The 25,284-nt window shown below is 43.1% G+C and overlaps 2 protein-coding genes across 2 annotated transcripts; one reads left to right on the forward strand and one right to left on the reverse strand.

The window, feature by feature from the left end:
- Positions 1–3,582: 3,582 nt before the first annotated feature.
- On the reverse strand, positions 3,583–6,940 carry Rwdd2a (RWD domain containing 2A). Its single transcript, XM_055602491.1, has 3 exons — positions 6,876–6,940; positions 5,894–6,108; positions 3,583–4,569 (listed from the first exon to the last, which is right to left on the reverse strand). Exons 2-3 carry the CDS (start codon positions 6,092–6,094, stop codon positions 3,892–3,894), a joined length of 879 nt encoding a protein of 292 aa, XP_055458466.1. The 5' UTR covers positions 6,095–6,108; positions 6,876–6,940; the 3' UTR covers positions 3,583–3,891.
- A 163-nt stretch (positions 6,941–7,103) lies between these two features.
- Pgm3 (phosphoglucomutase 3) lies at positions 7,104–24,964 on the forward strand. The gene is made up of 13 exons (XM_055602490.1): positions 7,104–7,203; positions 8,519–8,724; positions 9,299–9,483; positions 11,103–11,170; positions 13,515–13,648; positions 14,403–14,598; positions 16,484–16,641; positions 17,457–17,540; positions 19,720–19,818; positions 21,274–21,387; positions 22,111–22,233; positions 23,519–23,692; positions 24,541–24,964. The coding sequence occupies exons 2-13, from the start codon at positions 8,521–8,523 to the stop codon at positions 24,628–24,630; spliced, it is 1,629 nt and encodes a 542-aa protein (XP_055458465.1). The 5' UTR covers positions 7,104–7,203; positions 8,519–8,520; the 3' UTR covers positions 24,631–24,964.
- The last annotated feature ends 320 nt before the right edge of the window (positions 24,965–25,284 follow it).

Here is a 25,284-nt window from a genome sequence, read left to right on the forward strand (position 1 = left end):
TATTAATTCTGACTATATCAGAATTATACCACTTTGATACTGGGACCTTACAATCTCACCACTGCATGGGACAGCAGTGGTCCCATACCTGAGGATGAGCTGCTGACAGGACCTAAATTGCTGGGACCATTGGATTCTCTGGATGTCTGGTATAAGAGAGAACAGGTCAGAGTGGGGAAGATAGATCTCATGAAACCACAGGGAAAGCCTGTCATCTCAGCCAGGTTTTCTGGAAGTCCACAATCTGGTACATGCTAGGATGGTGAGGATGTCTCCTTCATAGTGAAGGACAAATTGTGTACTTCATTCCGCTTACTAGAAAGGAAAGCTCTAGTGTTCGGTGGACTCCTTTCTTGACAGAATTTTGCCAGGTAGTCCAGGCTGGCCTCAAATTCGAATCCCTCAGCCTTTGTCTCTGCCTTCCATATGCTGGGATTATAGACCTGTGCCACCATACTTGCTCTTTGATGGACTTGAGAAGAAACTAAACATTGCTTAAACCCATGTATGGATTAATCCAGATGCCCTAGCTTTGACTGGATTTGGACAGAGAGAGGTCCCTCAGGTGATAGCTCACTGCAGTGAAATGAGTTCTTCCACATGGGCCTTTCTGAAGGAGAAAGAATGGATCTAGTTTCTGTGACAGATCAGGACCACATAAAACCTGAGTTTTGGAGCAAAGTGATGCTCCTTTAGGACAGAGCTGTTCTTTAGACTTAATAGGACACTTGCAGTAAAAACAAATGGAAAAAAAATCGAAAGTGCTCCTTGAATTCTTGCATAGGCACCCTAAAGAGCCCCTTTGAGTTTTGAGGCAGGTACAGGTGGCACATGCAGTTTCACGAGAACTCATTCTGACAGGTGACATGGCTGCCTTGCAACAGCCCCGTCCATATCCCTCACCACGGCCTGTCAGGGCCCCCGCCACTCACCGAGGTATCTTCAGCTCATAGGTGAAGTTTTAGTATATAAACAAAGAATGAAAGACTAAGGCACACTTGAGAAAATGCTTAACTTAGTGAACTCCAAAGGGACCTTGATTGTTACAAACAAGCATTCTTTCAAGGAATCATTTAAAGATTTTAATTGAGGGCAGTGGTTCTCAGCCTTCCTAATGCTGCGACTCTTCAGTACGGTTCATGTTATGGTGTCCCCCAGCCATAAAAATTATTTTCATCGCTACTTCAGAACTGTGGTTTCCCTATTCTGAATCGTGATGTAAATCTCTGTTTTCTGGTGGCCTTAAGCAACCCCTGTGAAAGGGTAGTTCAACCCCTGGAGGGGTCATGACCCACAGGTTGAGACCTGTTGATTTAGAGCACCAGTAGTAGCCAAGTCTACCTTCATAAGCCAAGGAAGTCTGTCAGGAGCCTAGAGGAGGTGCTGAGGAGCTGGGCGTTTGCAGGGCCAGCAACGCTCTGGGTAGCAGGAACTTGAGAGAGCACCTCTAGCTGGGGCTGGGCAGGCTGACCCCACTTCCCTCCTCTGAACCATATAGAAGAAGTGGCTGTTCCCCAAAGTAATGCATGGGGGAGGGTGGTATGTATTCCTGTCGTGCTGGACAAATACAGGCATCAGTGTGCTGGGCCAACAGTGCTGAGTTTTGAATGAGATTATATGCACATACGTATGTGTGTGTGTGTGTGTGTGTGTATGTATGTATACATACATACACAAGCAGACATCTTAAAATCTGAATCTCTTTAACAACTGTCTGTTGGTAACACACCTAAAAGTCCTATTCAGTGCTATTACTGGGCAAGTTAAAGCAGAATTCTGAAAAAGATTTTCTTAGAACTTCAGAGGCAGCCATGAGTTCATAGACTTGAATATATTCTGCTCATTGGACTATGGAATAATCTAGTTTTGTTCCCTCCTTTATTGCTTAAGCTGTTTATATTTTAGAAGCCATTTTTACTAACTGAACCATAGGAAAAATTCTCAGTGGGGGTCAACTGTTTGTAGCACATAGTCTCATTTCAAAGGCAGAGGGTTAGTGGAGTAAAATGGGGCCTAACAATTGTGAATGTCAGCTTAGTGATAGTTTAAGGAGCTATGTATGAAGGTGATTCATATGCCGTGTTGTTTTCAGTCTTGGCAAACATGGAGGGAGATTGTTGGTGGTGACGTGAAGCTGTTTCTTCCCCTTGTATGTAGATAAGGTATGGAGGCCCTGACTTGAGCTCCACTGGAATAAAGAGGGGTTGAAACATGAGTTCGGAGAGCACTAATGTCTGTAGACAGGCCATGACCGGAACTTTCACAGACTGACCTGAGCCCCGGGAAGACTCAGGTTGAGCCAGCTCCACAGCCTCTTGGGCACAGGGGCATCTGATGAGGCCCTGGAATCCTCCCCCTAAGCAAGGACACATTTCCATCCTAGACAGACAGCAGGCCTGAAGGTGCTGGCCCACAGAAGCATCTGCAAGTTCCTCAGTGCATACAACATTGGCAGTCAGTGAGCTTTCATGGGGACTGGGCTATTCCTCTGCGTGCCATGAAATCCCACTGGCATAGTTTGGCAATCTGAAGGAACCAAGTCATCAGCCCAAGACCCAGCATGAGAAATGGGATTCTCCTCAGGGAAGGAGTGTGATGGTTGAGAGCAGAGAGTGAAGGTGCCCTGGCACATAGATGATGAGAGCCCTGAAATTCTTGGGCTGGATATGTAACCAAAAAAAAAAAAAAAAAAAAAAGAATGTTAAAGCTATTTTGCAAAGGGACCTCACAAGTTCTTATCTTGTGTATAAGTGTTTACCCTGCTTGTCTGTGTACAATCTGTGATTGGTGTCTTCAGAGGCCAAAGAAGATGACAGACATCCTGAAATTGGAGATACAGACAGTAGTTGTGAGCTGTCTTATGGGTGCTAGAAACTGAACCTAGGTTCTCTGGAAGAGCAGCCAGTCAGTAATCTTGATCACTGAGCCATCTCTCTTGCTCTTTATTAGTTTTTAAAATTATTGAACTCTCATTTTGAAAAGGGGCAGAACAAAGCCACACTAAGAATTTTGCTACTATCCCCAGTGGCGTTTTAAAACAAATGATAGAGTGAAAGAGTTGCCAGCACTGTCATATGTATATTTCAGACTAATGTGTTTATCTGTTTGTGTGCGTGACTGTGGGCAAGTCCTGAGACTTTACTGTGATCTCTCTGCTGTTGCTGTTAGAATCCAGTTTTATTAAAGCGCTTCACATAGGGGCTTTAAAGTGAGAAACATAGTAAGCAGGTGCTCTTCGTTCTCGGTTTACCTGTGCTTTAGAATCCATTCCAGGGATGAGCTGGTACCAAGTGCCAGGGCCATGAAACTGAGATATCTCAGATTTATGAATTTGTATCTGCAGTCTGGCATTTGATGTTAATGTGGGCCTGGCCGGGACTTCCTTTATTCCTTTATTTGTACGAGGGTGTGGGTGTGTTCTTGAATATGTCTATGCACCACATATGAGCCTGGTGCCCGAGGAGGCCCGAAGAGGCATGGGTTCCACTGAGCTGGAGGTACAGATGGAGGTGACCTGCTCTGTGAGCTCTGGAAGAGCAACCATTGCTCTTAGCTTCTGTGCCACCTCTCCAGCCTGGCTTAGGACTTGTTGAACCAAGTTTCTCTGGTTAAATATATTACTTTATTAATTTATAATTCAATGCTATTCAGGTACGACATTACACAGAAACATGGAAACAACACAGTTACACTGACAGAAAGTTAAAAGGCGCATTTGCTTTGTTAGCAGATGGAAATTTCTACAACAAGGGTTTTTTTTGTTTTTTTGTTTTTTTTTTTTAAACCCAGAATTCTATATAGTTACTGGCTTTTTTTATTTTATTTTTTTATTTTGGCCTTAGTAACATAAATACTTAATGTAATGACAAGCATAGACATTTGAGTAGAGTCTTAGGACTCTGAACTTTTGCTTTCAATACCAAATAGTATTTGGAAAACATGCTCACTTTTGTGTTTTCTGAGGAACTCTAGGAACTGGCCCAGGTTCATGTGATAATCATTCCTCAGTCCATAGTCACCATGGGCCTCAAGGAGTAATTCCTCAAAAGAATGGAAGAGGCGCAGGTCCTCACCATCCCCCTCCGTCTCCACGCTCTCTGCGTGCTTACAGGAAATGTGTTTCCAGTTGGGGTATCGGATGGTGTGCCAGAATTCCTCACAGTGATTCTTGAAGCCCTCCACACAGATTATGCCAGGCTTTCCCGTCATGCAGAATCCAGTCACATCTAACCTTTTCCCCACTTCCAAAATCTTTTTCCTTAGGTCCTGCTGATATATGTGGTGGCTGTAGATCCACATTCGGAGGAATGTGTTCTTGACTGGCTTTGCTTGTGTGGATGGCTCACCTGACAGCTTTCTGTTGAGGAAGTAGGATGCGCTGTTGTCCTGCAGCCACTGGATTGCTGCACAGACGCACAGCTCACCTGGATCAAAGGTCCCGAGATAAGCAGTGAGAGCTTGGTTGAGAAGAAGCTGCTGCTGTCTGTCAAGCTCAGGTGACCGTCCAAACAGCTGCAAAGCCACGTATGGGTAGCTGTGTGGCATGGTTACTTGCAAATCAATTGTCACCTTAAAATAAAAACCACACAGATTTAAATACCACAAAACCACATGAGCCAGTTTATCATGGCAACTGCACAATTATGATAGGAACAGGCATGGGGACTATGAAGTGCCAGCTACAGACCATGTTATGCAGATGGCTTTTCTAATCACTGCTGACCAACCATATGTGCCGGGTGTCCCGTGCTAGATAAGAAACCTGGGTGCAGGCCTGTAATCCCAGCACCCAGGCAGGCAGAGGCAGGTGGATCTCAGTGAGTTTGAGGCCAGCCTGGTCTACAAAGTGAGTCCAGGACAGCCTACACTACCTAAAGAAACCCTGTCTTGAAAAATCAAATAATAATAATAATAATAATAATAATAATAATAATAATAATAATGAGAAAAAGATGAAATCAGACATGATTTCTGCCTTAGACTAGAGCCTAGTACTCGACACATTCAACAATGCCCACACATGGCAAGAGTTTAATTTCAATTTGAGAATCAGTAGGTACCACGGGAGAAGTTCAAGGTTCCACTGAGGTGCGTAATCAACGAGATAAAAAAATCCAGCCTGGGGAAGCAGTACACCTCCCGAGGGAATGACAACCGAAGGATGAGCAGGCGAGAGCCGGGACACTAGTTCTCAAATGTCCAGTCCACGTGGCACCTATACTATGCTATGCGAATGCTCCCAGGAATAAAGGAACCAGAAGATGGAGTTAAGTTTGTAGCTTAGCCTTTAGATTTTGTATTTGTAGTCTCTATTCACATTCAGTGCCATTGAAACAGACAAAAATCCTAAACATTCGTTATCTCCATAAAAGCCTTTAATTACAGGCAGTACTTAGGTTTGTGGAAGTCATGGAATGTGTAGAAAACATATTCTAACAGTTGGGTTGGTAATAAACTGGATGAGGGGACAGAAAATGATAGGAATGCACGATATTTTTCACCGAAAGCAGTAGGCATGTTTGTTAAAAAAAAGGCAGGTGTCTGTAAAATTCAGGTAGTTAAGAACATTTATGGAGCATCTTGTGTTTGGTACATTTTCCTTCCAAACAAGGAATGGGATATGCATTTGAAATTGTCTATATTTTTTTCCTGGGCAGAAAGTTCATGCACTAGGCTTTTCCGTTAAGATGTGAGCACCTGGGGCTGGAGATGGCAGCAAGGGCTGCTCTTCCCGAGGACCCAGGCTCCATTCCAAGTACCCACCTGCAGTTGCGCCCTCCTGTGGCCTCTGCGGACACGGCATTGATTTGGCGCACAGACATACATATCCATTAAAAACAACACACAAAAAAACAGGCACCCAGAAATAGTTAGGGCAAGTAAAAGCACCCACCTTGGGCTCCTCAATTTGGAGCGTGATCACAAATTCGATGTTGGGTGGGAGCGCTTCCCTAGTGCCTTCCAGATACCTCTTTATGTTTGTTAGGGCGTTTACATCGTCAAGTTTTACTTCTCCTTGGTTAGGGAACATAGACAACAGCATTTCCATCTCCAGCAGCTGAAGCTGAAGGCTTTCTTTTAACGACGCTGACATGTCTCCAAATCAATCTGCTTGGAAACATGGGAAGGCCCAGAAACGGTGGGTTTGTAAATGACAGGTGGCGACTAGGAAAATCTCCCAAGGTCCCTTTTCTAGGAGGTAGCTCCACTGCTTGCAGAGAGCTTAAAACCCAGACACTTAAAACTGTTTAGATTTCTCTCCTGAGCCCCAATTCTGGTATGCACAACATCCTTCAAAGTGCGCCATCAAAATCCGGATCCCTCGTCTCTCATCCCCACCCCTGCCGGCCATTTAGCAGTCTGCGCTTTCAACAGGTGATAACATTCCGTGGTAGGTGGTTGCAAACAGCTGGACTCCCGGCTAACCTCAGTCTGGGCAAAGCAGGGGCCAGCCCAGGAATCCCACTCGGATCTCAGGCCTGCGCCGAGCCAGACGCGGCAAGGGGAGGGATGCCTGCAGCACCGAGGGGAGCTCCGGCTCTGCGTTGTCCCAGCCGCCACCCTCACCCGCAGACCCCTCTGAGGGCAGCCGCCCCGGACCACAGCGGAGTGCAGCGTCTAGCGCAGGTGCATAGGACCGCCTCGGCCTTATCCTCGGGGCTGGAGGAGGGGGCTCAGGGACTTGATTAAATGACACCCAGGGCTGAGCGGGTGAGGATCCGGGGGGATGGCGCTGCCCTCGCCTTCCAGGGGCTGGGAGGTGACCTAGGTGGTCAGAGAGACGTCTCGGGGGCCCTCGGGGGCCCAGGCTGAAAGGCGCAGCTGCCCACCCCGGGTGCTAACCCTCGGCCTGCCTCGGCAAGCCGCGGCCTCACCCTTCGAGCTCATTCAAGCCAAGCAGCCCCCGAACCCGCTCCGAACCGCAGCCGCAGTTTCCCGGGCGCGAGCTGCGCGCGGACGGCTGGGGGCGGAGCTTGGCGCACGGGGCGGGGCCAGAGAAACCCGGCGGCTGTGATTGGCTGGGGCGGGAGCTGGCGCAGGGGCGGGGCCATCGGGCCCTCTCCTCCGCGATTGGTCGTAAGGCGGGGCGTCGGGCCGGAAGCCAGGCTCGGCCACGTCTGCGGGATCCGAGTGAGCCCTGTTCGGTGCGCACAGTGCGGCCGCATCTCGGCTGTGGAGAGGACGTTCTTGCTCCGGAACTGGGTGAGCGGGCGTGGAGGCTGCGGGGCCGCGGTGGGTGGGTGGGGTCCTCGGCAGCCGTGGCTGGGAATGACCGCAGGACCCACCGCTCCGCACGGCCCAGGTGCCTCGGACCTCACGCTGTAGAGCAGGAGCCGCGGGTAGTGGGGAACTGGGATCAGGACGCCTCCCCAAGGATGGCAGTTTGAACGAAAGAAGCGGCCAAGCTGTTGGGACTTTTAATAAGCATCCCCATACCCACTGCAATTAGTTCTAGAATTCCAGGCTTCTTAAAGGGTGCAAGCATGCTGTTATATGACTGTTATTTTCCTTTGAGAGAGTTCTGGATTTCATAGGAGTGGTTGACGCCCTTATGAATAATCGGGGTACATTACCAACTGGTCAGTTTGTACAAAAATATGTTCGTCCCTGTGAACAAAAGTTTGGTAACTTTGGAGCAAACTAAATGGGAATGACCGATTTTTTACAAAAGTGGACTTTTGGACAAAAGTCCAAGGAGTGTATTGAAGCAAGGAGGACAATGAAGCAAGGAGGTGTGGCTGTTTGTTGAGGGACAGCACCCATCGCTGGGCAAACTAGGATAGAATCGACCCAGGAAGTGCAGTGCATGGCCCTGAAAAACACACTGCTGGTAGAAACCTTGAATTGAACTAATTGGAGGTGTCTCACAGTATTAGGGGGATTGGGGCCACGCTTTATTTATTTATCTTTAAATGGCAGGTCAAAGCAGCGTTACAGATGTGAGTAGTTTTAGACATTAATTTAGAAGGCTGCCGTGACTCTTTATGAAAACTGGAGACCCTTCTGTGAGATGTCCTGGGTGATCGGGGAGGTCCTAGACAAGAGGAAAGGACTGCACTTTGGTTTCCCTTTGGGGCTGTTACTTTTTAGTTTGGGAGAAATAGTGAATGGGCCACACGGATTTGAGGTTCTGACCTTTAGCCTCAGTCTTTCACTGGCTACGCACCAGACTTTGTATTATTAACTGGGGCCCACACATAAGGTGATCCTCGTGTAAAATTAGATGACTGTTGGGTCTTCTAGGAGTCTCCGAATATAGATGTGACATGGTTTTAGGGATGTTCATCCTGGAGGCAAAGTGCAAGAGGAGTGGATGAGCTGGTTTCTCTCGCAAATCAGTCCCAGACTGTACAGTGTAGGCAGGAGCTTCTAGTTAATTCTAATTCCGGGGACTCCTTTTCCTCTGCCCGCCAAACACTGCTCTTTGGAAAGGGTCCCAGTGAAACAAATGAACTGGCAGTTTGTAAGCAAATGGTACCCAAAAGCTCTTCCTTCGTAATATTTCTTACCCTTGTAGACATGGATCTGGAGGCAGTGGCTCAACGCTCAGCCCTGCACGCCAAGCCCCAGGGGCTCGTTCTTCAGTATGGGACCGCTGGATTTCGGACAGATGCCCAACACCTCGATCATATCATGTTTCGAATGGGATTGCTAGCTGTCCTGAGGTCAAAGCAGACAAGAGCCACCATTGGAGTCATGGTTACGGCTTCACACAACCCCGAGGTAACAAGTTGGTATCCTTGTTTACAAGTGAGAGCTCTGATGTCTGAGAACTTTGAACCAAAGTCCACATTCTTTTTTTTTTTCTTTCTAGACAGGGTTTTCTCTTTGTAGTTCTGACGGGCCTAGACATTGCTTTGTAGCCTAGTCTGGCCTCTGCCCTCCAAGTGCTGGGATTAAGGGCATTGGCAACCGCCTCCCGGCTCAACGTCCACATTCTAATGCTGGCAGTGTGCTTGTCCATTTGTATGCTCCTTTGGGTTTGAAATAACTCTTGTAGCTGCCAGAGACTGCGCTGGGTGTGGAGGGAATGAAATGAGGCTATTCTTTTTGGAGAGTGTCCAGATTAGAGAACTAACAGAATGTCCTTCCAAGCTTGGATGGAGACATTATCAATTATGATAGTGTCACAAGGAACTGAAGAAGTAATGCATGGGCAGCACCTGTTGGTGCTTGGCATTGATGCCATCTGGTTCCCAGGGCAGCTGCTCAGCCATCAGTTGGGGGAATGACAGCAAAGGCTCTTCTCTAGTCTCTTCCATTGTGTGTGTCCCTTAAGGTTTGTTTCTCTTTTAAGGAAGACAATGGTGTGAAATTGGTTGATCCTTTGGGGGAAATGTTGGCCCCTTCCTGGGAGGAGCACGCTACCTGCCTGGCCAGTGCTGAGGAGAAGGACATGCCAAAAGTGCTTGCTGCCATCATGGAGAAAGAAGCCGTGGATCCGAACCAGGCTGCCTTCATAGTTATTGGTAGAGACACCAGGTGATGATCAGATTTGCCTGTGTAAGCGCAAACATCCTTGAGGGATCACATCTGTTTTCATGGCCGAGACCAGTGGGAAGGATTAAGAGAGCCCAGTCCACACTCTATTCTTTTTGCCTTTTTAAGTGGCACATGGAGGCTGAGTCTGGGAGTCACCCCAGTTTTAGTTTTTACGTAATTTGAGCAGGTTTTATAGCTTTTGTGTGTTTCCATTTCAGGTGTGCTGATGGTAAATCAGCATTTTTGTGAGAGTTAACTGAAATAATCTGCACAAAAGCTGTTTCCTGCGTGCTAGAAGCTCTTAATAAACACGAGACTTTGTAGGTTTATTTCCGTCCACAGAGTCAGTGTACGTAATTTTTCAACAAATCACACTTGGAGATTTTGTTTGTATTTGTTGGTGGTTCGGATGTTTTGTCTTTCCTTCCTTCTGGAATTCCCTGGAAGCAGCATTTTATAGGCGTGTTTGTCGTGTTCAGCAGCTTCTGCCTTTATGAAAGCTTATTTTTGTTTTGCAGTGTTGGGTTAAAGTTTGAAACAGTAGTTTTCTCTTTTGCAAGCTCCACCTTCATTTAAAGCTTCATCAAAGGATACACCTTCTCATTCTCCTCAAAGCTGGAACTTTGTTTTTACCATGGCGTGTTACCAGAAGGTTTTGCAAAAACCGTTCATACATTAGGTCCATAAGCAGCAGAGATAGTTAAGGTATTTATGCCCTCAAGTCAGTTATCTTCCCATTACAGTGTTGGCTCTTACCTGTAGTTAGTTATATAATGATTTCCTTGCTTTTCAGGTAGGTAAGTAGTTTGTTCTGACTTTGTAAAACAAAAATTAGCTTCCACGTGCTCAGGAGTTTTAAGACCCCATATTCCTATACTGTGTGCATTCAGTATTGATTGTTGATGCTGTTAACGAATATACATGCTGCTGTAATCAAACTAGGAAAGGTAAAGTCTGTGTGTGTGTGTGTGTGTGTGTGTGTGTGTGTGTGTGTGCGCGCCCGCGCTAGAAAAGACTCAGGGGATATCAGATCTCCTTGAACTTAGGTTACAAGCAGTTGTGAGCTGCCTGTGTGGGTGCTGGGAATGGAATTCGGGTCCTCTGAAGAGCAATATGCACTTTTAACTACTAAGCCATCTCTCCAGCCCTCCTTTATGTCCCTTTTTTTCCTTTTCCTTTTCTCGACAGTACTGGGTAGTGAACCCCGGATCTTGTGTATGCTAGGAAGACACCCTTCTACTGAGCCAAAGCCCTAGTCCCCTTTTCAATTCTGATACGTTCTCACAGATTTACTCAGGCTGGACTTGAACTCAGTGGATAGTGGAAGCAGGTCATGAACCTAGTGATTCTCCTCAGCTTCAATTAGAGGTCTGTATCATCATACCTGGCTGGCACTTTGTATGTAGTTTCTAAATTTAACAGCCAAAATTTGCTAAGAAATCACCTATGCAAAGGCTCCTTGGAAAATGCTTGTAACTTACCCTTTGTTTTTGCCAGAGCTGATAGCTTTCAAGTACACTTAACATGTTATTTTGAAATTGTTAGCACATACTTTTTCCATTTACTTTCCTGTTTGCTAATCCTGTTTTTCTTTTTTCTTTTTTTTTTTTCTTTTGCAGGCCAAGCAGTGAGAAACTTTCACAGTCTGTAATAGATGGTGTAACTGTTTTAGGAGGTCAATTCCATGGTATGTAGTTTTAAGTTAATCATCCAGAAATTGTTTTTAAATTTCAAAAGCAACACGTACTTAAAACTTGGAAGTAATGAACACTAAAAATAAGAAATTAATTCCTAGATAAAGTAACTTTTAAAATATTGCAGGTTTTCCTGAGCAGGCATTTGTATTAATTAATTGGGCATTAATTAATTAATTAAGAGTAATTAAATCTTTTCTACTTGTGACCCCTTTTGCCTGATAGATTTTTCCACACCTGGTGTAAAGGTATCTAAAAAAATCACAAGACAGATTTCACTGATCATAAATCATAAAGAAATTTATTATAAAACAGTTATTTATACACATACTTTTACCATTGTTTAAAGATGAAAGCAAATCCCATCCTAATTGGATGAGCGTGGTTATTAACTTTTACACAGTCCTGGCAGTCTAGCCGACACTGTGGGACATAGCGCATCAACAACATTATGCAGAGTTTATGGACACTGTGATTGGGACATAGCGCATCAACAACATTATGCAGAGTTTATGGACACTGTGATTCTTGCCAGTGCTGAGGAGGCACCCAGAAGCCTGTTTAGGCCCATTTCAGAAATGGTTGCAAGCAAGCCCTGCTCTCATTTGAGCTGTGCGCCCCCTCAGCTTGCCGCCTCTGATTGCTCACCTGGGCAGTCCATAGTCCGTTACAGGTGGATCTGTCTTCTCTACTAACCCGAATTTAGATTGCTGGGTCGTGGAGATCAGTGTTCCTCACTGTGTGGGTTGTAGCCCTGTGCCTTCCTGCATGTTGCTGGAAGAGTCTTAGAGGGAAAACCCAGATATTTACATTGTTCCGTAACAGTAGCAAAATCACATTTGTGAAGTAACAACGAAATAATTTTACAGCTGGGGGTCCCTACAACAAGAGAAACTGTGTTAAAGGGTCGCAGCATTAAGCTTGAGAACCTCTGCTGTAGAGCATTGCAGTCCCCACCAAGCCTCCTAAAGGGACTAATTAAGGGATTCTGTGCACCAGAATAAAGTGGTATTTTTCTTTAAGCCACCGCTAGCTGGGAAGGAAATTCGAAGGAAAAGAGACCAGGGCATATGCAGTAACCTCGTGTAAGTGACCTGAAACTTCTTGAATTCAAAGGCTTTTGGGATTTGCTTAAGGCTAGAGTTGAGAAGAATAACTTTTATGTTTCTGGGTTGATTAGGCAGGAAGGGCACATGTCCTTAGGATATTGTTATGGGTCTGGGGTCCTTCAGATGTTCTTCAGTCTGACCATGAAGAACTTTTAAGAAAAGAGAAGGCTTTATTCCGATGGCAGCATGAGGTCTCCACCCGAGACTCTCAGGATCCCCAAGGATCGCGGCCAGTTACAGTGGTCAGGTGCTTATACAGGCATACTCACAAGGATGCATACTTCCTGCCTTGTGCTGTCAGCACAGTCAAGCTTGTTCACAGAAACGTTTGTTATCTCACATGAGCAACAGTTTCGTTGACATTGTGTAAGACCAGACAATTACTCAAAGAGCGCCAACACTCTGGGAAGTTATCTGCCCTTAGGAAAGTGGAGCTTAAAGGTTAGAGGTGTTTTTGCTTTATAGATTTCTTAAGTACAGTAATTAAAACTGAAAACATAATGTTAACCATCATAATATCAGTAAAGATTTGTGCATTGGATATTTGTTTTCTGAGATTCTGGTATAAGCCATGGTTTAGACTACATTTTGTTTTCTGAGATTCTGGTATAAGCCCTGGTTTAGACTACTGAACCACCCAACTTGTAGGTAGAAAGGAAGGTTTATTGGTATGGGGTGAAGGTTTGTTGGCATTGGTGGTGGTGGTGATGGGGACAGAAAGAAGGGCAACCTGGTGGAAAAGTAGGCAGATTTTATATTACAGACAGTAGGATGGGGATCTGGGCTGATGCTGACCTTTGTGGGAAGGTTAAGGCAGGTTCCAGGAGGGTTAATGGAGGTTCTGGCAAACTGTATTCCACCTGAGGACATCTGCTTTTCTAGTAAACCGAAACCCACCTTTAGGCTTGTTTATTAGGCCAGAGCCCTTCTGTGCAGGACAGTGTCCGAGCACTGCCATCCTTTTTTGTTTTGGTGGGGAGGGCTGGGTAGTTTTTGTTTGTTTTTGACAGGGTTCCCCTGTGTAGCCTTGGCGGTCCTGGACTCCGCTTTGTAGACTACGCTCACAGAGTTCTGCCTCCTGCTTGCCTCCTTGAGTGCTGGCATTACAGGCATGTGCCACTGGGCCTGGTGGGTGGGTGGCTTGGATCTAAATCCTTAAGGTATGAATTCATGTGAGCTTCTTGTTCATGGGAGGTGAGGTGAGTTGCCTTTTGTGTTTGTTTGGCAGATTATGGCCTATTGACCACACCTCAGCTGCACTACATGGTGTATTGCCGGAATTCTGGAGGCCGGTATGGACAGGCAACCATAGAAGGCTACTGCCAGAAACTCTCGAAGGCTTTTGTAGAACTTACCAGACAGGTGAGACATTTTCCCATCCTGATTCGAATTTCAACAGTGAATAAAGTAATACAGTCAGTCAGTAACCCAATTTACAACAGTTTGACACTTTCCCTTCCTTCCCCCAAGTGCAACTTATCTCCAGTTATTGTCAGAGCCCAGGCTCTGCTCTGTGTGTGGCAAGGTGCATCCTGGGAAACCCCATGATGTCTTTGATTCTGATGATACGCATTCACTGAGATGAACTCGATTGTAATAGAGATGCCACAGGCTTGAGAAAATACCGTTGGCAAGGATTTTGTTTTAGGTAGAGTGCCTTGTTAAACCTGGAGACAGTCACTGGACAGCGCTTGTTCTCATAGAAGTCAGGTTTTGGTGTGGGGATTGGTGAAAGATTGACAATTATAAAACAAAGAAAAAAATCCCTAAGCTCTAGACATGCCTGGTGATATCATTTGCCTTGCAGAGAATGGCTAGTGTTGATTCCAACAGCTGTGTGCTCATTTGCATATTTAAGTGGCTGTCAGAGACTAATATTTTAATGGGTCATGCTGTATTGAGGCTCAGCTGCCCTTCTGAGAGTTGTTCATTCAGTGGCATTACTGCTGTGTTGTTCAGGTTTATTTTGACATTATGTAATTCATCTGACTGTACATGTTTTCTGGGTTAAATTAGACATAAGATGTTTTCAGATGTGCATGCATGCACGCACGGGTGGCGATCCACTTTGGTGATTTTATGTTTTTTTTCTCCGTATGCCTTTTTCCCTTTGAAGGGTTCCTGCAGTGGAGATGAAAACAGATCGGTTAAGGTTGACTGTGCCAATGGCATAGGGGCCTTGAAGCTAAAGGAAATGGAATGCTACTTCTCCCAGGGACTGTCCGTTCAGCTGTTTAATGATGGGACTGAAGGGAGGCTCAACCACCTGTGCGGCGCTGACTTTGTGAAAAGTCATCAGAAACCCCCACAGGGTATGTCACAGCAGCCTAGACCTGTTCGCAGACTCTTTGGAGCCAGCTCACTTACAAGCTAAATGTCTCCCCGTGAGGAGTCACACCTCTCGACCTGGCTGTGCCACCTTTGGGTCCTTAGAGATCTTCCCACTCATGAGTGCCATTCAAAATGTGGTCAGCTCCCTCTGAAAACAGGCAGAAAACGGCACTTGAGCATGACAGTTCTCAAAATTGAGGTCGCATCAGAATCAAAGTGTCTTGTCAGCACACAAATGGCCCCTTTTCCATTTAGTATGTTCAGTTTGGAAGGCGTTAGGATGGAAATTCTGATTCCCGTCAGGCTTTGCTGGTGGCTGAGTGCCAGGGAGCACACTGAGAATCACTGATACAAAAGCAGCAATGGCGAGTAGCTTCGTCTGCACTAGGCTGTCTGGAAAGGGAATGGAAGGCTGCTTTGAAATCATCAGCGGACTCTGTTCCCTACAGGGGAAGGTTAGGAAGAAGCCGGTTCCAGTTTTAACGCAGTAGAGGTGTTCTAGCTGCTCTGTTGGAGACACTAGGATGCTGTCTGTTAACCTGGCCTGGCTTGCAGATGTGTTGTTTGGGGTGCTGAGCTGCCCGTGTTCAGTTGTATTTTTATTTCACTGTTAAGTAATTGATTTCTCTACCAGAATCATCAAACGTCTCCACACATGACAAATTAGCTGCTGTCACTCGACTGCTATCTTGATTTGCCTCACTTACGTGGGTTATATCGCTTGTATACAAACTTTTCATTGTGTTTGTTCTGTTATATTTTTAAACTGTCCTTCAGCTCTAGACCTTCATCTGTCTGATTGTTGAGGTCTCCCTCTACTTTCTACTTCTGTGACTTCCTTGGTGTATGGAAGAGATCTAGTCCCCTCCCCCACAGGCTGTTTTTTGACATGCACACAGCAAGGCTAACAGTTCCATTAGGCCTCTCAGTTGCCTCCTGTTGGCTTTGACTCTTTGCTGCTGTTATTGCTAAGGGACAGCAAGATTTTCTAGTAAACCTAATGTAACAGTTGCTGAAGTTTCAGTGACTTCATACAAATCCTCAGTGACCTCTTTGAAGTTATAATTCTGTGCTCTTAGTTACCAACATTACTTGTTACCGTAAGTATAACCAGATAAAAATGCTTCTGTTAGAATTAAATCAGCCGGGAAGTGGTGGTGCACACCGTTACTCCCAGCGCTCAGGAGGCTGAGGCAGGGTGATCTCTGAGTATGAGGCCAGTCTGACCAACCTGGCCAACCTTATCTCAAAAAAAAAAAAAAAAAAAAAAAATCAAAAAAAAATCAAAGCACATAACTTATCTATCACTGATTTTCATTTCTAATATGTAAAGGACAACCTGATGCTAAATTATGTTTAGAAATCTCTGTAACTTTCAAAAAATTATATGGGGAACTTGCCTTGCCAAACCAACTGGCTGATACAATTTTATTTTAGTAGACTAGCTCATTTCAGCATGAATGGATTTGAGTACCTTTGTTTTTAGGTATTTTTTGGCAAAAATTTGACCTGAAAAAAAAAAAAAAGTCCCAGTAGCTGGGCACGTGGTACAAACCTTTAATCCCAGTACTCAGGGGTAGGTGACTGCTGAGTTGGGAGTCCAGCCTGGGCTACATAGTGAGATCCTGTCTTCAAAAAGAGTATCAGCATGCCAACTGGACATTTGTATATATAAAACTGGAGACACTGATTTGTTATTTGGAAGGAATCTTTTAAAACATCTCTTGAAAAATTTGTGGTGGATGTGCTACACTGTTTAGCGTGTAATGCTAATTTTGGCCTGCTTTATGAAAAATATGATTGTCAAGAGAAAAATCTGCTATTTTATGTAGTGAGTTTGACAGTTTAAATCCTCCTTTGTGCTAGGAATGGAGATGAAGTCTGGCGAGAAATGCTGCTCCTTTGATGGGGACGCAGACAGGATCGTGTATTACTACTGTGATGCAGGCGGCCACTTTCATCTCATAGATGGAGATAAGATAGCCACATTAATTAGCACTTTCCTTAAAGAGCTACTGTTGGAGGTAAGTGGGGACCGGGGAGATGTTGACTTGCTAGGGAGCACTTCATGTCTGTCATTTGAGGCCACAGTGTGTGGGCAGTTCCTGATATTTGTGGCCTGAGAACAAAAATAAGTGGCAGCTGTAGCCATTTCAACATAGGGGCATTGATTTGAACTGTGGTAAAGAGGGATTCTAGATGATCATATATATGCTTTTTTTTCTTTACGCGGCTTGGCGTTATCATGGAGTTTTGTGAAGTAATCTCTTTTTTATTTGAAACAGGGTTTCTCTGTGTAGCCCTGGCTGTCCTGGAACTCACTCTCTAGACCAGGCTGTCCTTGAACTCAAAGAGATCTGCCTGCCTCTGCCTCCTGAGTGCTGGGATCAGAGCACTCAGCAAAGTTTTGGTTTCTTTAAAACTGACGGACCCTTGTATTACTGAAAATTCTATCATGACTGTATCAAATTCTAACAATAATACCTGAGATAATTATTACTGTTACTATTGACAGGTTTAGTAATTAATTTTTTCCTTCTTTTGGAGATCTCCATGAACCAGGTATAAAGATATAGTTGGAAATTATATACTCTAGAAAAGGTTTATTAATAATTTACAGAAATCACACATTGTCTTAAAGAGGATTCACTATAAAACAGTGCTTGCAAACATTTTAGACTTTTTTTTTCCTGGTAGTATATGATTTGTTTTAGAATGCCATTTATTGCCTAAGCCAAGCCAGGACAGAACTGGTTGATTCTGCTGCGTTTATCTCTCATGTCTGTCTCAGAGGCTCCTGTGCATTTGATGGCAAGTTAAGCATCTGGTTTCCTTCTAGATTGGAGAAAGTCTAAACATCGGTGTTGTACAAACTGCATATGCAAATGGAAGTTCCACAAGATACCTTGAAGAAGTTATGAAGGTATCACAGCATCCTCAGTTTTAGGTCATTTCTCAATAGTGTGGTAAGATACTTCTCTGGAAAAGATTTATCACCACAAATCAGTGAACAAAGCTGGGCCACAGGGGATGGTGACTAGGATCAAAAGACTCAGATGTCTCTGATACAAAAGGGAGGGAGGCTTTCACCTTGCAACGTTTGCTGCAACATCAAAAACCTGTGAACTCTGAGAGCTTATAAGACATGCAAACCATTTTAAAGGCTAATTGAGCCACACTTGCAACTCATGAATACTTAAGGGCCTGGAGATGCCTCTTTCATACACAAACCTCAAGGTAATATTGCACCTGTATTTTTTTACTGCTGTGATCAAAGAACTGGAAAGCAGCTTAGGGGAGGAAGGGTTTATTCTGCCTCAGCGTGAAGGCATACCCCCACTGTAGGAAAGAAAGTTATGGCAGGAGGAGGGAGAGGCAGCTGGGCACATTAGGTCACTCAGGAAGCGATAGCAGAAGAGTGGGTCACCCAGTGACAGACATCCTTCAGCGGGGCCCTCTGCCCCAAGGCCCACTCGAGATAACAGCCAATTCTGTTGTGTAGCAAGCATGTAGATGGAATGCGTCTGTTTGGCTCTGGGAGCAGAAGTGACAATGTTTCCTATCCTTGCAGTAGTCTCCTTAGCACCCTGTCTGTCATCATTCTTTGCTGCAGAGACCTGTCTCCTTAACATTTTAGAGGAGAGTCTTTCTGGGTTAATGGAGTTTGCTTCTAACTGTTTTCCCAACATCTTCTAGAGAACCAGTCTTGGACCACACTGCCTGCTCAGAGTCTAGTGTGTTTAGAAACTTCACAGACAGATTGGAAACTCTTTCCTTGTCTCCATCTCCTCACTAGTGGCTATATTTTTTCCAGCATTTTGTAAATCATTTCAAGTTCCTGCAGGGTATAGGCAGATCAGTACAGCAGGTGAAAATGGACTGAGAAGAATGCCTAGGTTAGCTGCTGTAAACATAGTCAATTTTCTAAAGAAGAAATGAAATTTCATATGGATTTTCTGCTTTTTAAGAGTGTAGTTAGTAATGGTCAGAAGAAACCATTACCAAGGCCGCTCACTTTTGCCCCACTCTAAACATAAGGCTACAGCAGCTTCACTCCAGGGCCTTTTGTGGGGTTAGTGCTTGACCGTGGGACACACTCTGAGAAATGCAATAATGTGACGCGAGTTGGTGTCACTGTGTGAACATAGTGTGTTCAGTTTACGATGGCCAGGACATCACTAGGAGACTTGATTTTCTGGTACCACTGCAGAACCCACTGTCTGTCCTTAACCAAAATGTCATTAATGTAATGCATGACCATTTCATCTTGAAAATGTCATCTATATACACCTAGTGTGTGTAGAAACTTAACACACATCAGAAACTTTTACTTCTCAACCCAGTTTTCTTTTGGATTGAGTATTTTTGGCCCTTGCCATCCTATGACTGGTTTTTCTAGTCCAACAGATGCTGCTCTTGATGTTTCTCTTGTCGTTTTGTTTGTGTCAGTCAGTTTTTCCTAAGTCTCTGTTAGACCCACCTTGATAGCCTCTTTATTGCTGCTGGTTCAGGCAGAGTTATTTCTTACTATCCATGATGAGTCTTGAAAGTCTTAAGTGGCCTTTGTGTTAATTTTCACTTTTTAAGATGAGGTTTCCTCTGTGTAGCCTTGGCTGTCTTGGGATTCACTCTGTAGAACATTCCGAGATAAAGGTGTGCACCACCACACCCGTCCTCAATTGGCCTTTTCCTTTCTAAGTCACTAGTTGGCAAGAAATAAATTGCAGACCTGATCTAGTTTGCCAGTGTTTATAAAAAGTTCTGTTGGAATTGCATCTTACATATTTGTTTACATGAAGTCTATGGGTGCCTCTGTACACTGCAGAATGATTGTGGGAGACCATATAATATTAGATATTTACCATCTGGTCCTTCATTGGAAAGGAAAGCACACTTTAGTCCTCCATTCTCCATACTACAACTAAGGCAGCCTTCTGAAAACAGATGATGCCACGGCTACCTCCAGTCGTTCCCGTGTGGGTGTCTTAAGTCTTTATTGTCTTTGGCACCAGAGGGAGATTCCAGGTTTGGCTCCTTGTTTTATTTCTAGAAGAGTAGATATAAGTGTTTGACTAACCATTGTGTTTCTTTAATGTTGTTAGGTACCTGTTTATTGCACCAAAACTGGTGTCAAACATTTGCATCACAAGGCTCAAGAGTTTGACATTGGAGTTTATTTTGAAGCAAACGGGCATGGCACAGTAAGTTCTCTTAGAGATGTTAGTTGGCCTTAGCTGACACTTAGTAATGGAGTTCTAGTTTCTTAAAATGACTAGGCAGGAGTAAATTACATGATTGATGTATGCTTTTAGATGCTGTAAGATGTTCTTTTAAAGACTGTAATGTTCTTTTACGAAGAATGTACCAATTTGTTCTTTAAAGGGGCTGGGAGAGCTCATGATCAGTGCTGGGGAGGCAGAGACAGGCACATATATTCCTGGGGATCAGTGACTAACAAACTTAACCTAGCCATTGAGCCCTTCTAAAGCAAGACCTTGCTTCAAAAAACAAGTTGGCCAGCCCTTGATCACTTGGGTTAATCCTGGCCTCAACATGTATGCATATAAACACATACCAACACACACTGACCAAAATCCAAACCAAACCAAATAACCAGTGAATTATTTTTAGATGTTCTGTTCATTTTCTTAAAATATTCTCACAGAAAACAGTTTAGTAGCTATGATGAAAAGTTTCATTGTTTTTTTTTTTTTTTTTTTTTTTTTTTTTTTTTTTTTTTTTTTTTTTTGTTTTGTTTTTGTTCTTCTTTTGGCTTTCTCAGCACAGGAGTATTCTGAAAAAAGTACATAATTTGCATACCATAAAAGTCACTACTTTAAAGAGTATAACTTTTCTCTAGATTTTTAAGGTTCAGATTTTATTTAAAAATGTCTTTGTACACCACATTTTGTGAATGGATTTGAGGTAGACATCATAATATTTGAATGCTCATCTTCCTTACTAGTTTCAGGTTGGCTTTTTGGAAGAGCCATAAATATAAGGAGAAAAAGAACTTGTTTCTACAAAATATAACTAAAATATAACTTCAGTGATCTAATTTACACATTGGTACACTGCTTTTAAAGGGGAAGTCCATAGGTCTCTCTGTTAGATCTGCTCAGCTTTACTCATTATAGAGAAGATGGGTGTGTCTGTTCAAGTAAAACTTTATTTACAAAAAGCATGTGGCTACCTTGTATCTTATTTTATCAAGAAGTGCTTATTTCCTCAAGTGATTGAGCAATGTGTGCTAACCTCAGAACTGCCTTCTTTAGGGTTATAAAAGGATGGTTGTGACATTTCAAAACAAAGGAATGTATATGATAGCAAGTACCTGACACTGTCTGCTATACTGATAAGTGCAACGAACTCTTTCTGATGTTGCCTATCACATATTCTAAGGTGCCTGCTGCACAGAGCTCAAGAGGTGAGCTGGAGAACAGTGAGCTCATATGTATTCAGCCTTTGTCAAAGTGGTAGTGTCTTCTTTTTAATTAGTTTTATATTCCATAAACTTTTTCATTAATAATACTGATCGTAATAATAATAATGGCAGACATAAGGCTGCCATTAGTTTTCTATTCAGTTTCTGCAGATTGACTAGGAATGAAAGGTGACGGGGAGTCTCTGACTGTCTTCATATGCTTCTACTGCAGGCACTGTTTAGTGAAGCCGTTGAAGTGAAGATAAAAAGACTAGCACAAGAATTAGAAGATGAAAAAGGAAAAGCTGCCAAGATGCTTGCAAGCATCATCGACCTGTTCAACCAGGTTAGAATCGGTGAGGTGGCTGGCCAAACACGGAACAAAGAACTATATAAAAAGTGGAAAAGTCTGGGGTTGGTGGTTTGCGTCTGAAATGGTGCCTACAGTTGTGACTTATACTAGAAATGAAAAGTTTTATGTTTTTTTTCTTGATATTTTATCAGGAAAATGTTGAAATGCTTAAGCATGCTTGGGAACTACTGAGTTATCTATTTTGTGTGTGTAGCTAGATTTTCAAAGACAACCTTGGGAAAATTCTGTAACACATGTTTGAGCGAGGTATATGTGTGTGTGAATGGTCAAGTCAGGAAAGAAAATGCAATCTGAGGTTCTGGTATGTCTTGGCTGTTTTATTCACTTTGCTTTATAGTCACTGCAGTAATGCAGGAAGCAAGGTTCTAATTTCCATTGTACAAGTGAAACAAAAGCTTAAGAGTTTGGATCTAACTCCAAGTGTATCTTAAAGCAAATCTCAATAGTACCATCATCATAGTATCTAAGAGATCTAGTTAAACAATTTGAATCATAGGGTATCAGGACCAAACCCCTTTGTCCAGTCTGTGTTTCTTATGAGTTGGTTTTTATCTTTGGATACCTTTCATTGTTACAGTCCACGGTCATGTGTACCTTAATGTTCATGTTATTTATCCCTCTAATGACACACAGCGTGATTTTCTAAGGTGCACAGCATTCATATGGCTTATATGTTTTGTTTCCCCATGCTTGCAGGCAGCTGGAGATGCCATTTCTGACATGCTGGCGATTGAGGCTATCTTGGCTCTCAAAGGTCTGACTGTACAGCAGTGGGATGCTATTTATGCTGATCTTCCAAACAGACAACTCAAAGTTAAGGTGAAGAGAGCATGACACAACCTTTCTGACTTTTCTAAATGTAGTTGTTCTTCCAGTCTTCCCATGCCAAGTGTTTCCTGGGTGTTTTCAGTGTATATGTACATTCTGCCTAGAAAATAAGGCCTATAATAAGTTATCCTCACACTTGAAAAAAAAGTTATTCTGTACTTTCACTTTTATTCTAAAGAATAGGAGGGATTATGTGTGAATATGCATTATTTAAAAAGTATGAACAATTTTAAACAAAAATCACAAAGGTTATGTAACCAACTGAAACAGGTTTCTACTTTACTGTTCATTTTATCACAGCCCAGCCCATACTATTTTGAAGCAAAACTAAGATCAATAATCTTATCATTTTAATTGAAAATGTTGTTTTGGAGTTCATTTTTAGTTCACATAGAACTTAATTTTCTTTGATCTTTGAGAGTAGGTCTTTTATAGCCACAGGTAGGCCCCTGGCTGAGTCTTTTGGTGACAGACCTGCACCACCACACCAGACCGCAGTACTTTCTGGAGGTAGATGTGAGCAGTAGAGTCTGTGTACTGAAAGGGAGAGAATTTCCTAAAGGCATTTCAGATGAGTGGTGTATTTATTTGATTTGAATCGGTCTACACATTCTCCAGTAGAATTTGTTGAAATAATTAGAAATATTAAAGCCAGACTTAACATAAATGGCTGTTGAATATTTGCTTTTGGTGTACTTAGGAGATTCTTACAACAGATTTCTCATATAATAGCTTGCTGCCTCTTACAAGCCATATAAATTTAATCATTACTGTGGTCGGACAATATTTACTGACCATTATTTTAATGGTAGCTGTTTAGGTAGTTATGTGGAAATGTTCTGTTTGGCAAAAGCTAAGGTATACTAATTGTATACTCAACAATTTTTCTTTAATAGTTGTGTAACTGTTTAAAAATGTTGCATGGCACATTTAATCCCAGCACTCCAGAGAGGCAGGTGGATCTCTGAGTTCCAAAACAGCCAGAGCTACACAGACACACCCTCCCATGCCCCCCCCCATTTTTTTTTTTTTTTTTTAACATGGCTTTAGCTACATATAAACAGGAAACTTCCTTACAGCCTGCAGTTTCTCCTCACCTGCTCTGGTCGGCGTTTCACTGCTGTACACTGTAGTAGAGTAAGCTGATATGCTAGCTGTTGCTGATATGCCAGCTGTTACTGATATGTCCGTTACTCTGTGGCTAGGACTCTTTGAACAGGTTAAGCTTCTGAAAGGAAGTCTAACATAGTAACAGGTACGAAATATTTGCGCTTAGGTTGCAGACAGGAGAGTTATCAGCACTACGGATGCTGAAAGACAAGCAGTCACTCCACCAGGACTCCAAGAGGCAATCAATGACCTGGTGAAGAAGTATAAGCTTGCCCGAGCTTTTGTCCGACCCTCTGGTACAGAAGACGTCGTCCGAGTATATGCAGAAGCAGATTCACAAGTAAGCTGGGATAACTTTATAGATGAAGTTGGGAATGGAGGAGGAACACAGGGGAAGGGAAACACTACTTTTGTTTGGAATCTTATTGTGGTAAGAGGTTTTTCTTTTGAGATCTGTACATACAGTCCTTTAGGATATGAAATTTGAAAAATTAGAGTGAATGCAGTAGGAGGTATATGGTTAAACAAATTCACACCCCTTTTAATTCATTCCCAAACATTTTTCATTATTGCAGATTCTTGAGGGTGTATTCCAGCTGTGCAGGAATAACTAATAAATCCTTAATTTGACGTGTTAATTTTAATGCATTATATTTTTCTTTGTCACTCTTTAAAATTGTGGTCTCATGAGTTTGTGGAAGCAACCAGTTTCAGTATTTCCAAACCAACTGGTAATGCTTACTTTTCTTGCTAGACTTTTGAATTGCTTTTCAAACTTTCTTTAAATGACATTCTTATTCTTGCTATGTACCTGTGGTTTTTGCAAGTTTATCATTTGCCGTTTATACATACTATGGTTGAATGAGAATTCCGGAAACACCAACAGTTACTTTTTACATGACAGTGGGTATCTGTGATGGAAATCCTAAGAATTACTTGAGGAGGCTTGGTTTTAAGTTACTTACTCAATTTTGGGATAATTTTATATAAACTGAAGAACTGAAAACTTACTTTATGTAGAAGAATCCAACTCACTTTCTACTTAATTACGGGCTTTGGCACTTATTACTGAAAGGTGAAGAAAAGTTACTTGAATAAGAAAAAGAAATCAGGAAGCACCCTCCCCTAGAGTAGCCAGGAAAGGATGGTAGGCACTGTGTCTCTCACCTAATTTTATTGTGATTGCAGGAAAGTGCAGATAGGCTTGCGTATGAAGTGAGCTTGGTGGTGTTTCAGCTGGCTGGAGGCATTGGAGAAAGACCACAATCACCTTTCTGAAGATAAATTTTATATTCTGGGGAAATGGACTTTTAAAATGTTTTTATAGAAATCTATTGACAATACTGGCAGCACTAAGGCATTTGTAATCATGACATTGCAAGTTCACATTAATGGATTATTTCTAGATCTGTTTTTTTTTTTAAACGCTACCAGAAAAACAACAACAACCAAAACCTGTTTAGAAGCTGTAAATCTTAGACTTGGTAATGAAGCTCACCTTTGATTTTAACCTGTATTAAGTTTTAATATTTTGAGTGTCATTAATTTTACAGGGTATGCAGGGAATACTTCATGCAGAGTATTGGGAAATTAAAACTTTATTACCCACTAACTCTTGGTAACATCTTTCAAATAGCTTACTTAAACAAGATGTTTTGCAGTTCTGCCCTACCTGGTTCAGATGGGGAGATGGGGACTTTGTATGAGCTGATTCCATGCAGATCTTTAAGTAAGGAAGAAATGACTTGTTTGCTTAGCAGCATCAAAACTGGCAGGTGGCCCGTGTTTCCTAACACTGACAGAGGTCTATGCTGTGCCCACGAGGGTGTGTGTCCAGGCTTCAGCTACTCTTTGATGCTCAAGGAAGGGATACAGCTCCATCTAATACACAAAGTCTCTGACAGCAAAGTGACCATTCTGATGCTATAACAT

This window comes from Psammomys obesus, unplaced genomic scaffold (genome assembly GCF_907164565.1).
Source record: "Psammomys obesus unplaced genomic scaffold, mPsaObe1.curated_primary_1811, whole genome shotgun sequence".
Taxonomy (NCBI): Eukaryota; Metazoa; Chordata; class Mammalia; order Rodentia; family Muridae; genus Psammomys; species Psammomys obesus.